The sequence below is a fragment of the Gasterosteus aculeatus genome, unplaced genomic scaffold, assembly GCF_964276395.1.
Source record: "Gasterosteus aculeatus unplaced genomic scaffold, fGasAcu3.hap1.1 HAP1_SCAFFOLD_62, whole genome shotgun sequence".
Lineage (NCBI taxonomy): Eukaryota > Metazoa > Chordata > Actinopteri > Perciformes > Gasterosteidae > Gasterosteus > Gasterosteus aculeatus.
In genome coordinates this window covers 5,324-18,925 of record NW_027554917.1, presented here as the reverse complement: position 1 = coordinate 18,925, position 13,602 = coordinate 5,324, and the positions used below count along the sequence as shown (strand labels likewise).

The following is a 13,602-nucleotide window of genomic DNA, read 5'->3' as shown; positions in this document are numbered from 1 at the left end:
CACTGACTTCCCGGTTGGTCCAGCTTGGCACGGTTTCTGTCGTGAGCCGAGAATAGACGACACCGTGAGCTGTGAATTATGTGTGGGAAGGCTAAGTTTAGCTTTGTGTGTGTGTGTGTGAGTCTGTCGGTTGTGTGTGTGTGTTTGAGTGTGTGTGTGTCTGAGGCTGCTTCAAAAAGGGACAAATATTAACCGATTTGGTGGATTCTTCTCACTTTAGCTGAAACCCAAGAACCAAAGTCCTTCGAAGTTGCAATCTCGCTAATGTCCACCAGGGGGCGACTCCAACTGGTCCCATGGAGGTCTATGAGAAAGTGACTAGTATGATTTATTCTCAGGAGTTCATGGTCTTCTGGTAAAAGAGGGGATGCTTAAGGGCGTTTCGGGTACTTTATCTTTAATATTCTCCGGACTGCAAGTTTAATTCTCAGTATAAAAGCCGCTGTCGCCGTTGACGTGTCTTTTCGATGACATGACTCCCGTTATCGCTTATTAAACAAACGTCTAAAACCGCGGCGACTCCGCGCCGTGACGGGCAGAGGTCCAGGAAGAAGTAGCTCGGCTGCCAGTTCGCATTTCTGGTTTCAACAGAGAACAACACTTATTGTTCCGATAACAAACACGTGGCCGGACGTCCCGGACGCAGCACACAAACACACACCTTATCAGATCAAATCTCATGTTCACACGTTTCATAACCCACGCAGGCGGGAAAGATGACCTCAAACATGGAGCAGAGAAGAACGATGGTAACATCTCAGTGATGGGTGAGAACCAGACATCCCATCAGGAGGACATTTAGTGATATACAGCATATAGTTCTTATTGCAGTACTCCTCCATTCAACACAAACTTCTCTCTGTCTTTTCCTTCCTTGCTTTCTTATTATCATCCGTCATTTCTATAAATGGACGTGGTATCGAGTTTCTGGAGGGAGCAGACACTTCTTTACCCTCAGATCTTACACACAGACAACTACAAGAACAGATAACGCCTATTTATTGCAATTTAAGGACCACCTCCCCGTCACGTTTCTGCAAGTCAATGCATTTATTCGTTAGATAGATGGTCCCTTTAAACAGGCCATCGCAACGTAATATAATTAAAAACACAATGAAAAATAAATAACCTGTCTTCATGTAAACTGATGTTACTCAGGGTAACTGGGGAATAGTGACACAATTAGTTCATCTTTGCAGGTCAGAGTGAAAACCAGTTCGAGACATTTAAGGGGAGAGTTTAAGTGAAGCGTCAAATCTTTAAGGATCCAGTCTGAATGGAGCCAGAAGGACTTGTTCTCTCAGACTGGGCGGGGGGGGGCGGGGGAGGGGGGGGCACCAGGAAGCCGCGTCGGGACAAAGGCAGGAAGCGAGCAGCAGAGTTCACCTCATCAGAGACACCGAGTCGTGGGGAAAAAGTACAAACAACCGGGCGAAGGGGAAAAAAAGAGTCCAGGTAGCCGAGTCGCCTCCGCGAGCCGAACCGGGTTCTCGCTCTTCTGTCTAATTCTGCTCCCCGGGGACGGGCGGGCAAAAAGCAGCAGCGTACGAGAGGTCAAAGTTTAACGGCTTTCACAGGAAACTTAAAGCGGTTTTATCCTGCTTTGACAAAATGAAAAAAAAAAAAAAAAGAGCAGCAGTGAGTTTAAAACCATTCGGATGAAGATCGGGGGGAAACTCAGTGCTGCTAAATTTGTTTGGGTTTTGCAAATTATACCTGACCTTGTTGATCTCACCTGTGGGACGAAAGTCAACCAGGTGAACATGTGGATTTCTTTTGGACTACAGAGGTTCCGCCTGACGTCAACAGAAGGAATACAGTATCGTTTGACCGAATAACGGCGCATCAGTCGCCTGACCTCCGACCCCCCCCCCCCCGCTCCTCTTACCTCTGAACGTGACGCTGACCAGAGGGTCCGAGTGCCTCAGGTTGTTGGCCCGCTGGAGAACGCAACGCAACATGGCCGACCCCTCGGGCAGAGCCTCCTGCTCGCTTCTGATTTTACCGACAGGTGACAAGAGATCAGCAGGTGAGAGGGATGCGGTGGGGGGGGGTGGGGGGAGGTCGCTTACATGTTCCCTCCCCCTCGGCTAACGATGACGGGCCGAAACGGACCAACCGGAGGCCGGAGGGAATAGAGAAGAGCAGGTTCTGATCCGCAGCTGGGCTTCCACTGAGGGGGATACAGATATACGGATTCGCTAAAAGAATGTCGCCTCAAAAAAACATCTGTTTTTTCTCGCTAGATCTACAAAATAAAAGCCCTTTTCCCCCCCGAGGAGAGACCTCACAGAGCAGCGGCTCGTCTCTCTGTGACTCTGCGCCCGAGTGTCAGCGAGCACACGCCTCACGTCCAGAGGAAATCCCAGCGCTTCCTGTTCCTCCTTTCCTCTCTCGTCTCCTCGTTGCGTCCTTATCTTCTCCACTACGCCGGCCCTCCCTCTGTCCTCGAGCTCCCTGCAATAGGCGGTCTTGTTTTCCGATCCGGGGCGCCGAGAGCCTCCGAGAGCCTCGAAAGAGTCCCCCAGGAACGTGAGTTGTGATCACCCGCCTCGACCTGGACGTCCCGTTTCAGGGGGGTTTTCTTCAGTTGAGAATTGTTGGGATTCATCACTTTGGGTCAAGCGGACAGCCAAAGGTTTTTTTGGGGGGCCTTAAATGATTTTCCATGAAACTGAATGGTTGTAAATATTTAATCTCTCCATTTAATGTCTTTGATGATGTTAAATAATCACACAAAGTCAAAATCAGGAGCCATTGAGGAGGGGTCAACAAGGCCCCACACACACACACACACACACACACACACACAGAGGCATGAACAACAACACGAGCACGACGAGAGAGCGCCACCTGCAGGTCAATGCAGGACGCACACACACACACGCACACACACACACACTTATTGACACAGAAGTGTCTGGTAAAACCCAACCTGCAAACTGTGTGACTTTGATATTAACGTAGTAGTAGCTCATCTCACTGATGAAGAGGACGACCATCAAGTCTGCAAGATGCTAATTATACGGCCTAATTATATCTTTAAAATTACACTTAACATGCATTTCAAATAAATCCATTTAAAATGCCAGATCAATAAAAAAGGGCCGGTGTGAAGACGGCAAACTGCATCCGGGGACAGAAGAGCAACGCGCGTCTTCTGCTTTAAATGTAACGAGCTCCGCGGGAGAGAAGTGATGCAGCAGACTGATCATGACGCACACGATGCTCCAAAATACACCGGCAATATTAACGTGGTTAAAACAGAGATAAAACATGATGATGGAAAGCGGTCCATCAATTTACCAACTAGAGCAACTAATCACTTTGTGACAGAGTGATGAATAAAGCAACAGCATTCATTTTAATCATTGAAAAGTACATAAAAAGATAATAAAGAATATTATATATATATATATATATATATATATATATATATATATATATAATCAGGGCTTGACATTAACATTTTTGCTCATCAGCCACCGTGACTAGTTTCACAAAGTTGCACTCACAATTTGGTTAAACATAATCTTAGAATATTGAGTTAATTTTTATAAAGATCGACTACGTTTTGCTACAATTTGCTTGAAGAAATAGATTTACGATCCTTTCAAATGTAAACATCCAAATCAACACCACATAAAATGTATATGTACAGTCACCAAATCTTCACCTCTTCTAAGTGTGTAAATCTCCTTTTGTATGAAAACATCTGCAACCGATGAGGACAAAGACAAAGGAGCTCGTTGCATATAACTGGTGCATGAGGACGGAAACATTTAAAGCTGCTTGTCCCAACTACAGAAGAGACCTTCTCAATCTTTCACTGCCGCACGTCCCACAATCAGTGCATTGCATTATTTCCTTGGCTGTGTGTGTGTGTGTGTGTGTGTGTGTGTGTGTGTAGCACTGCAGGCACTGACCCGGTGTTACACAGGGAAACACTTGTGCGGCCAAATAGGCAAAATGTCATGAGTTCATCACACACTTAATCTCAACTGGAAAGAAAGAAAGGGAGACAAACACACAGAGACTAAAAGAACATCAGGATGCTAACGTGCTAAAATAAAGTAGCAGCGCGCTGATGTTTAACGTTTACTTTTCTCTCTCTTCTGGCAGTAAAAAGCGCCTCAGAGACCGAAGGGACCAGCGGGTCAATCGGCGAGCTGGGTCACGATCCAAACATCTAACATCTAACATCTAACATCGGGGGGGGCTCAGCCAAAGCGTCGAATGTAGTTCAGCTGTTAAAGCTGCAGATGATGTTTCAACCACCAGATCATAGCTCACGATGCCATGATTGTAAAATCAGGATGTCATGGAGTAGAAACAGAAAATGCACACATGGAACACCAGGAACCTAAAATGTACATCGCCCCCCCGGCTGCCCCGTCTTCTTCTTCTTCTTCTTTCTGCCCCGCCCTCAAACGAGACTTTCCCGTTATAACCTCAGCTGTTCCCGTTGGGTCGTCCCAGCCTCATAGGCGCATACACACTATTTGTACTTGACCTTTGTACCCCCCCCCCCCCCCCCATCTGTCCCCCTTTGTCCCCCAAATGTCCCTCTGGAGCCCCGTCCCTACCTTCATAAGTGACGCTGCAGTAGGAATCGCTGACGTCATCGTCCGGCGTCTGCAGACGCTCTGCGCACAGTATGAACACACGCAGCATGCCTCACACACACACACACACACACACACACACGCACACACACAGCAGGGCTCCGTCAAATGCTGCAGACACACACCGTGAGGTCCATTTAGGGGCGTCAGTACATCCAGAAGACGTCCTCAGAATGAGAGACACAGCAATAGACCAGAGCTGCAGCTCTCAGCTGTCTCGCTCGACCCCCTACGTTCTCCCTCTCTCTCTCTCTCCCACACACACACACACACACACACACACACACAGAAAGCATGGTGCACTGGCTGAGTCATGCACACACACACACATCACAACTGGTTTAAAGGGCCAGCAAACACAAACACACACACACACAGTGGCCTTTATCTGTCAGGTCACACATGCCTGCATACAATAAACAATCCAAACTAAAACACAAGTAGGCACACATACAGACACACACACACACACACATACAGACACACACACAGACAAAGGGTCAGAGTGTGTCGGGGGGGAATGTGCTTGTTGATGCAGATTTGTTGCAGCCGGAGTGAAGGCCGGCGTGTCACAGCGGCTTTGTGGGTCCGTTGTGTTGCGGGTTTGTTTTTGTGTGGAAGGTTTATGCGACAAACTCTTCAAAAAAAAAACTCATATCTGAAGTTTTACTACGCGAGTCACTCACAGCACAGCGAGGGGGCTTTTCGGCCTCTATTTATAGGACCACCCAGCGGACTTCAGTCATCTCGCCCTGCATATATAAGGACTGTGAGTGTGTGTGTGTGTGTGCGTGTGCATGCGCACGCTTCTGGGAAAGGAGGCTAACTTTGCTTCGCCCTGCGTGTGTTAGATAATTATAAGATGGTGTTTTATATCTCATCAAAAACTGGATTGTTGTTAAAGATAAAAGGCAAAATCTTCTTTCCTGTAATGAATATTATATATTATATACATTTATGTTGCATACATGCAGTGAGGGAAGACAAGACAAAAGTGCTCGCAAATCAACAAGGTTTCAAGGACACGGTTTAATTCGTTAAAGTATTGCACAGTTTTATTCTATGAGAATAATCTTGGACTTCACAGCATGAGCCTCGATGTTTACGACCTCATCAGGATCTTCTAGGCGCCGCTTTAGGCTCTTCAAACTACGATAAAAAAAAGAGGATTTTTATTCGTAATTGGCAGCAGGGTTGTTAAAAAAGTAAAATTAAAAAAAGAAGAGTACTTTGTTACGGAAATATGAAAATGTACCTGAACTAATCGTTCACTCGATGCATTAAAAAGGTTCATGATTAAATCATTTAATACCAGTTTGAAAGAAGATTTGAACTTGAGATATAACTTTACACGGCGGTTTACTCACGACTCAACGCGTAGAACGCTGTTCCTGAAGGGAAAATAGAAAAAGCAGTTGGTCGGTTTAGTTCTGAGAATAATTCACAGGTCGGTCACATGACATCGAACAAAGCATCAACTCACCAAACGGCCGCGTTCTTCATCCAGAGGAAACAATCCCGGTGTTTCTCCACCACCTCGGTCACACCGCCGGCGTCCGACATCTCGATGCAGATCTGAGGCGGAACGAGGAGACGAAGATGAAGAGGAGAACAGCAACAATCAAACCTAATTCAGGTCTTCCGCTCGCGCACCCTGTTGGCGAGCGGCAGGAAGCCGGCGAGGGACGCCACGGACGCCACGGCGCCCACGACGGCCCTGGTGACGTGCGGCGACGTCTCGGAGGTCTCCACGCACAGCAGCCGCTCCTCCAGACCCTCCGGCTCCGGGACCCCCTGAAGAGCAACAAAAATGTTTTTTCGGCGCCGGATATCGGCGAAGGACGAAGGATTTTCGAGAAGCGGCGAACCGGACTCACAGCGTTGCTCCACGTCATCATAGTCGCGTACATCGCCTCCTAAAAAACAGGAAAGCGCGTGCTGTTGATGAGACTAAATGCCGTGATAGGAATTCTCCGTTCCGACCCGCCACAGTGCGTCCTGGCGTCCTCACCTCGGTGGAAAAGGGACTTATGTCCTCCAACACGAAGTGAGCCGTGAGGGGGCGGAGTCCCACGGCGACGGGATTTCTGATGTGATCTCGGACGAAACTGCAGCACGAAGACCAGTCAGCGAAAAACACAAAGGCCTGGAGGGGTTTACGAGCGGGAAGGACAATCGGCCGTTAATGAGACCGCGAGCACGCAGGCGTGTGTCCCCGTGGGGGCGGCGTGCGGTCCGTGAGGCCTACCCTCCTCTGCAGAGGTAAGACCACCACGTCGTAGTACGCCGAGTAGAGGCTCCATCCGGGGAAGTAGGGCCGGACCAGCTCGGCCACGTCCTCGTGCCGGTAGTTTCCCTCCGGTAATCCGGTCAACATGACGGTTGGGATCTTGGGGCCGCGCACGGCCTTCTGGGAAACGCAGCGTTACAACACGTGAGCTCCAAAGAACAGAAGAGAGGAAATCTGTTCAAAGGGTTTGAACACTGGATTTTGATAAAATGGTGAATCAGTCGATCAAAAATATATATATATTTACCCAAATGTTAAGTATATACAATGTGTATGTCTATGAAATATTTTATATTTTATTTGATGATAGATAATATAAATTGATCATTTCAAAACAGTACCAACTCAAATTTCTATATAATGGAAATAAATGGCAGTGTGAGAGTTATTTAAATGTGTGCAGGCACGTTGGTGGAGAACCGAAGCTGCTTTACCATCAAGTTGTTCTGTGTTCTGGACGTCAGGAAATCTTTAAAAGTGAACAACGGAAAAACACTTAATTGACTGAATGAGTTAAAACGTGGTAAATATTATCACAGTATCACAGCCGCCGCCGCCGCCGCCTCTCACCCGGGATGATGAACCACGGCGACCTGGTGGGAAACAGAAAGGGATGCGTTCTGGTCGTGACCCAAAACGGACCAACGCTGCCCCGGGGAACGCCGCTCGTCGTGGGCGGCACAGTCGCCCCGGCAACAGCGTCTGTGCCGTCCGGCAGGGCGTTCCCGGGAAGCTTCGGCGCTGCACAAACCAACAGGAGACGATAAAAACACAAAGTGTAAAGATTTCGTGTTTCAACGTGCGAGCGCTCGTCTTTTCTTTTCAAGCTGCACTGAGAAACTCACGCGGCGCCGACTTCAGGCCGGCGGACGGCGCCTTCAGCCGGTGGACCTGGTGGCCGGGGGCCCGTCTCAGCAGGCCGTACCAGACGCCGAGCCGATCGGCGTCACGCACCGTCTTGAATTCTACGAACGCCTGCACGCGAAAACGCACACATTCAACACAAGTGAGACCTGTGGGGTTTTTTTCTCCTCGGGGAACAAACCGTCACCTGGTTGAGGAGCGGCAGGAAGTTTTTGACGGACTGGATTTTGTTCAGGGCGTCTCTGAGCTCGCTGGACTCCTTGGTGGAGATGTCCCTGATGAAGACGATCCGCTGCCCGTCGTCCTGCACATTCTGCAGCGAACGCCCAAAAGCAAAGAGGCAACGCACGGGTCAGAACCTCGGGGGGGCGTAACCGGGCGAGGACGAACCGCTCGGTGTGCGTCTTACTCACGAAGCACATCAGCTCCATCAGTGACTTATAGAATCCAAGCTACGAGGGGGGGGAAAGGTCACAGGAGTCAAGTGTGGAAACACGACGAGCCGGAAAAAAAAGCACCTGGGCTCATTTAAGGAACATCGGCTGCTTACCGGCGTCATGGCGACTCCTCCGGCGACCGCGCTGAAAACGAGCTTCGAGCGCTTGAAGAAAACGCCGTCCCGCGCGGAGGCCTTCATTATTTCCTGCGTGACCCCCACCGCTGGCACCTGGAAGAAGGCCTGGCGGGAAGAAACATTCCCAAAAACCGTTATCACGCCCCCCCCACCTGCTGTTTTTCCTTTAAATACAATTTGTATAAATACCGTATTTTCGAGGCAAAATAAAAAGAGGCATAAATCGGTTGATCCACACTGGTTGTACACGGCGCACAAACTAGTTATTCCGCCCTTAAGTGTTGGAAATGGTGTCTCCCGTACGTTGCGCGAGCTGTCGCGTGCTGTACACGATGCTAGTGGCGGCAGGTGCTCAGCGTTGCCAGGTTGGAAACTTTCACCATTTCCAGCCACGCCGAGCACCTATCGTACCAAAGGCTCAAAACGGTCGTATCTGAGAGGATAATTATCGTGTATCTGGCAACATGGAGATCGGTCGACCAATGACGGTTCTCTCTACAGTCAGAGCTCGCGCAAGGAGGCGGAACTTAAGGGAGACACCGTTTACAACCCTTAAGGGCGGAATAACCAGGAAGGTTATTCCGGTCTCTTGAAGGTGCGCCTTTTTAATCCGGCGCGCCGAATAGTGCGGAAATTACGGTATATTTCTAACCATGCACGTCTGGGGGACGACGAAGATGCTGTCGTCCGCGTAGCGGAAGCCAAACGGCGCCAGCAGCGCGGCCAGCTCCTCCTCCGTGTAGCTGCCGTGGTGATACGGCGGCAGGTTGGTGATGAGCAGCAGCTTGCAGTGACGCGGCAGATCCTGGAGGACCGGATGGAGGGAGATGAGGAACCACGTACGCCGCCCCCCCCCCTCCCGCCGCCCCCCCTAGACTGGGACTTTGGCAGAACGCGCGCAGCAGCTCACCTGCTCCCCGAAGACGCTTTCTTCCTCGAAGAGCCCTGCGGGCGGGAGAGACAAACCCAACGGTGGCGTTACGGTGTCGCGTGCGCTCACCGGGGGGGGGGGGACGAGACGAGCGAGCCGCCGCCCTCTTACTTAGTCTGTAGCGACGCAGGTGCTTCTCCACGCGCTCGCCGACGGTCGCCGCGGAAACCGCCCCGGCGGCCGCTTGGCGCGGAGAGCGACGCCCGAACCCGCCGGGCTCCGCCTCCGCCGCCTCCTCCTCCTCAGCTCCCGCGGGATCCAACGTTTGAGACACCTGCGGGGGGCCGGCGTGACAATGAGGGACACCGTCGTGGTTTCGCGTTTATTTGTCCCTTTTAGAAAATAAGCGAGGGGCCGAGAGCCGGTCGCATGAGCCCGTTAATCCTAATTAAGTAGAAGTAACAGGCCTAAGCGCTCATTATTCTAATACGCTCTCCTCTGAGGGACCTTTCTCGTGGGAGTGTTGTGATGGACGCTGGACGAGGCCGCTCTTCTGTGAACAAGAGAGAAGAAGGAAAAAACGCAAAGTTAAGCTCACTGATTTATTTATCTTATTATATTATCATCACTATAAGATCCTTCACAGGTGGATTTTCTGGCTTTTCCTCAAAAAACTATTTTTTGTGGACACAATTTAACAATATTTATAGTAATAAATTGACAAAACATAAAAAAAAGACCTTCCTTCCTCTTAAAGAGAGGTCTGTTTGAAACATATCTTACGTCAGAGGCTTTTTTTGCTCCTTAGTAACTGTCTTCTGTAAAAAACCAAATTGAAAGTAGTTATTTCAGATCAATCTGTGAATCGACAGTGAGACAAACGCCGATATCCGTGTTTCCCCCGGCAACAGAGGACGCAAAACAAAGAGCGCAATACCTTTCCTCCGGCAACCGTGACTTTAATTCCTTTCAGGTCGGAGCTCATCGGGCTGTTTGATTTCTTTGCGTCTTCTTCAAAACACTCGATTTCCTACAGACACACACACACAGATGTTTATTCTAACAGCTGTTTACTGCGGTTTTGTTCTGTAGACTGAAAGTGAGATTCGATCCCGGTGGGCGGAGCTCCGGACACACGCCGGGCCTGATGGCGCCCGGCTCTGGTTCCCTCGCGGCAGAGGTACCGAATAAAAGAACCACGTCGTCTCTTTGCCGTCACATTCCTTTGTGAACACGACGTTCCTCGTCCCCCCCCCCCCCCCCCCCTCCATATCCACCAACTCTAATTCATGCAAACGGTTCGACTCACGCTTTCCAATGAGACGTTTTCTTTCTTGAAGTGTTCTGTCCGGGAGACAAAGGAAAGGCGTGAGGACAAACGGAGACAGCCTGAAGGGCGTCATTCACTTTAAAAGACAAAAAGGTTTCTTTCTTACTCATTCGCTCTCGGCTCAGGTGCTTTTCTATTATTTCGCCCACGGTCAGAGGGGGCCGCGTGTGACACGCCTGTGGCTGAACGAGACCACCGTGAGCATGACGACAAATCACAAGTTCTTTCAGTGACGTGTGGGCTTTTTGTTTTTTGTTTTTTTTGCACAGCTGTTGTTTTTACCGCTTCAGGTCCATGCGCGCAGGAGACGCGGCTCCCTTCGCTGGCGCTCCCCCGGCCTTCAAACGGCCCTTTCCTGGCTCCGGGAGGTGCAGGCGGAGGCTTTTCGGGCCATTCGAGTGGAGGCCCGTCGGGTGTGGGGAGGAGGACCTTTCTCGTGACGGCGCCTTCGGGTGTGAAGATGCTGGACGCGGCGGCGGCGCCGGCCCTGCGGCGAGGGAGGGGAGGGGAACGTCAAGGTCCCAGTTGAGTGGGTTCGATATCGTCTTCACTATTCAGTTCTCCACAGGGGGATTTTTTGAGTTATGCTCCCATGGACAGAATTATTACCTATTATGATATTTTTATCTGCTGTTGACAGCATATATACACATTTACAGCAACAGAATATTGACAGTAATGTGCTGGAAACATCTTACGTGATCAGAGGCTTCTGCTTCCTGTGACAAACAGCCTTCTGTGAAAAACAAAACAAATTGAAATTCTTCATTTTAGAACAATCTGTAAAGTGAGACAGTGAAAACACGCCGCGCGGGACAGACGCCGGCCCGTGGACGTCCTCGGGGGACAGACAGAGCGGAATACCTTTCCTTCAAACACCGTGATCCGAATCCCTTTCACGTCGAGGCTCTTCAGGCTCTTCAGTTTCGTCGCGTCTTCTTTGTTCTCAAAACACACTATGGCCTAAACGTGCACACGGAGACCCGAGTTTAATTTATTCAGACTGAATCAGAGGAATTGTAGCATTTATAAGTCAAAAGCTTACATTAACCTTTTAAGTCCTATGATTTGAGCCAATAATATTCAGTGCCTTTAGACAATAAAATAATAATAATGATCATTTTGGGGAGTTTTTAAACTTAATTATTATCTTAAAAGGTTTTGACTTAAAGGTTTGTGATGGATGTTTCACACATCATCAATGGAAGTTTTATTTCTTGCATTTTCAACATGCATGAATTCAACCGCAAAAATAAAGTCGCGCACACAACATCCAGTTCAAACAACAATAAACCCGTCTGATACAAACCTCCAGCTTGGACGGAAAGAGTAAGAAAGACTTTGTTTTTCCAAAGTGCTGCACAGCGGCCAGCACGTCGCTGCGAGACAGAGACGCGTGGATCCCCGTCAGCTTCACCATGGTGGGAGGGGACGGTTTACCGCACTGAGCAGAGACAGAACAGAAACACACACTTAGGACGCATCATCGGGTAACAAGCGCAGACATAATAACACACACACACACACACACCTCAGCCTTTGGGGAAGGACTGGCTTCAGAAGGCTTTTGAGTCAACCTCTTCTTTGCTGGGGGGGGTGAGGAAGAGGCAGCTGGAGACGAGGAGGTCTCTCCTGGACTGTAGGAGGAGGAGGAGGAAGAGGAGGAGGAGGAGGAGGGTGACGGTGACTTCCTCTTGGCTAACTCGGCGAGGACAATAGGAGCCAGCGTTTGAAGCAGAGCGTCCAGGTCGGACGGTTTGGACAGGAGGTCGACAGCTGGAAGACAAAGCGAGTGTCAGAGACGGGAGCAGCGTTTTGGTCTCTATTGTGGGACGACAACGACGATGACATCATAGCTGAATGACCAAATGTTGGTGGGCGGTGAAAAGGACGCTGCATTCGCTAAGGAGTTCTGCTTAAAAAGTAAATTAAATCTTCAAACATAAAGATATATGACTGAGAAAGTAAATCTTAATATTTAGAAAAATATTTAGTTGCAGCAGAAAATCTTAAAGAAAATACATTTTTCAAACCTGAATTTTTCAGTAGTTTCTCGGCCAACTTTTTACACGGAGCGGAGCTGCTCTCATCACTGCTACTCCCTCGTCTCTCGTTTGTCCTTCTTCCAGGCAATCGTCTCTCGTCTCTCCTCCTTAAAGTCGATCGTTTGTTGTCTCTGCTCCTTAAAGTCGATCGTCTCTCGTCTCTGCTCCTTGAAGTCGATCGTCTCTCGTCTCTGCTCCTTGAAGTCGATCGTTTGTCGTCTCTGCTCCTTAAAGTCGATCGTCTCTCGTCTCTGCTCCTTGAAGTCGATCGTTTGTCGTCTCTGCTCCTTGAAGTCGATCGTTTGTCGTCTCTGCTCCTTGAAGTCGATCGTCTCTCGTCTCTGCTCCTTGAAGTCGATCGTCTCTCGTCTCTGCTCCTTGAAGTCGATCGTTTGTCGTCTTTCCCCTTTGAAGTCGATCGTCTCTCGTCTCTGCTCCTTGAAGTCGATCGTTTGTCGTCTCTGCTCCTTAAAGTCGATCGTCTCTCGTCTCTGCTCCTTGAAGTCGATCGTCTCTCGTTTCTGCTCCTTGAAGTCGATCGTCTGTCGTTTCTGCTCCTTGAAGTCGATCGTCTCTCGTCTCTGCTCCTTGAAGTCGATCGTCTCTCGTCTCTGCTCCTTGAAGTCGATCGTTTGTCGTCTTTCCCCTTTGAAGTCGATCGTCTCTCGTCTCTGCTCCTTAAAGTCGATCGTCTCTCGTCTCTGTTCCTTGAAGTCGATCGTCTCTCGTCTCTGTTCCTTGAAGTCGATCGTCTCTCGTCTCTGCTCCTTAAAGTCGATCGTCTCTCGTCTCTGCTCCTTAAAGTCGATCGTCTCTCGTCTCTGCTCCTTGAAGTCGATCGTTTGTCGTCTTTCCCCTTTGAAGTCGATCGTCTCTCGTCTCTGCTCCTTGAAGTCGATCGTTTGTCGTCTCTGCTCCTTAAAGTCGATCGTCTCTCGTCTCTGCTCCTTGAAGTCGATCGTCTCTCGTTTCTGCTCCTTGAAGTCGATCGTCTGTCGTTTCT

The 13,602-nt window shown here is 49.5% G+C and overlaps 2 protein-coding genes across 17 annotated transcripts in view; both read right to left on the bottom strand.

Annotated features, from left to right (window-relative positions):
• The window catches only part of LOC144394851 (dysferlin-like), a 38,814-nt gene extending 33,902 nt beyond the window's left edge, over positions 1 to 4,912 (bottom strand). For 9 of the 16 annotated variants that reach the window (XM_078098047.1, XM_078098048.1, XM_078098056.1 and 6 more), the window contains exon 1: positions 4,587 to 4,912. In XM_078098047.1, the coding sequence (XP_077954173.1) occupies positions 4,587 to 4,674 (88 nt within the window). In that variant the 5' untranslated portion in view covers positions 4,675 to 4,912. Of the gene's footprint in view, positions 1 to 1,888; positions 2,334 to 4,586 lie in introns of those variants that run through there. The other 7 variants (XM_078098054.1, XM_078098058.1, XM_078098062.1 and 4 more) reach the window with 3 other exon arrangements.
• A 727-nt stretch (positions 4,913 to 5,639) lies between these two features.
• Positions 5,640 to 12,845, bottom strand: LOC144394853 (uncharacterized). Its single transcript, XM_078098063.1, has 27 exons — positions 12,588 to 12,845; positions 12,086 to 12,330; positions 11,864 to 11,998; positions 11,419 to 11,517; positions 11,253 to 11,290; positions 10,837 to 11,041; positions 10,661 to 10,730; positions 10,534 to 10,568; positions 10,162 to 10,254; positions 10,008 to 10,042; positions 9,732 to 9,777; positions 9,396 to 9,558; positions 9,264 to 9,298; positions 9,006 to 9,158; positions 8,330 to 8,458; positions 8,193 to 8,231; positions 7,967 to 8,092; positions 7,761 to 7,890; positions 7,486 to 7,656; positions 7,350 to 7,384; positions 6,874 to 7,035; positions 6,637 to 6,771; positions 6,503 to 6,541; positions 6,279 to 6,419; positions 6,109 to 6,200; positions 5,993 to 6,016; positions 5,640 to 5,774 (listed from the first exon to the last, which is right to left on the bottom strand). The coding sequence occupies exons 3-27, from the start codon at positions 11,972 to 11,974 to the stop codon at positions 5,681 to 5,683; spliced, it is 2,400 nt and encodes a 799-aa protein (XP_077954189.1). The 5' UTR covers positions 11,975 to 11,998; positions 12,086 to 12,330; positions 12,588 to 12,845; the 3' UTR covers positions 5,640 to 5,680.
• Between the last annotated feature and the right edge of the window lie 757 nt (positions 12,846 to 13,602).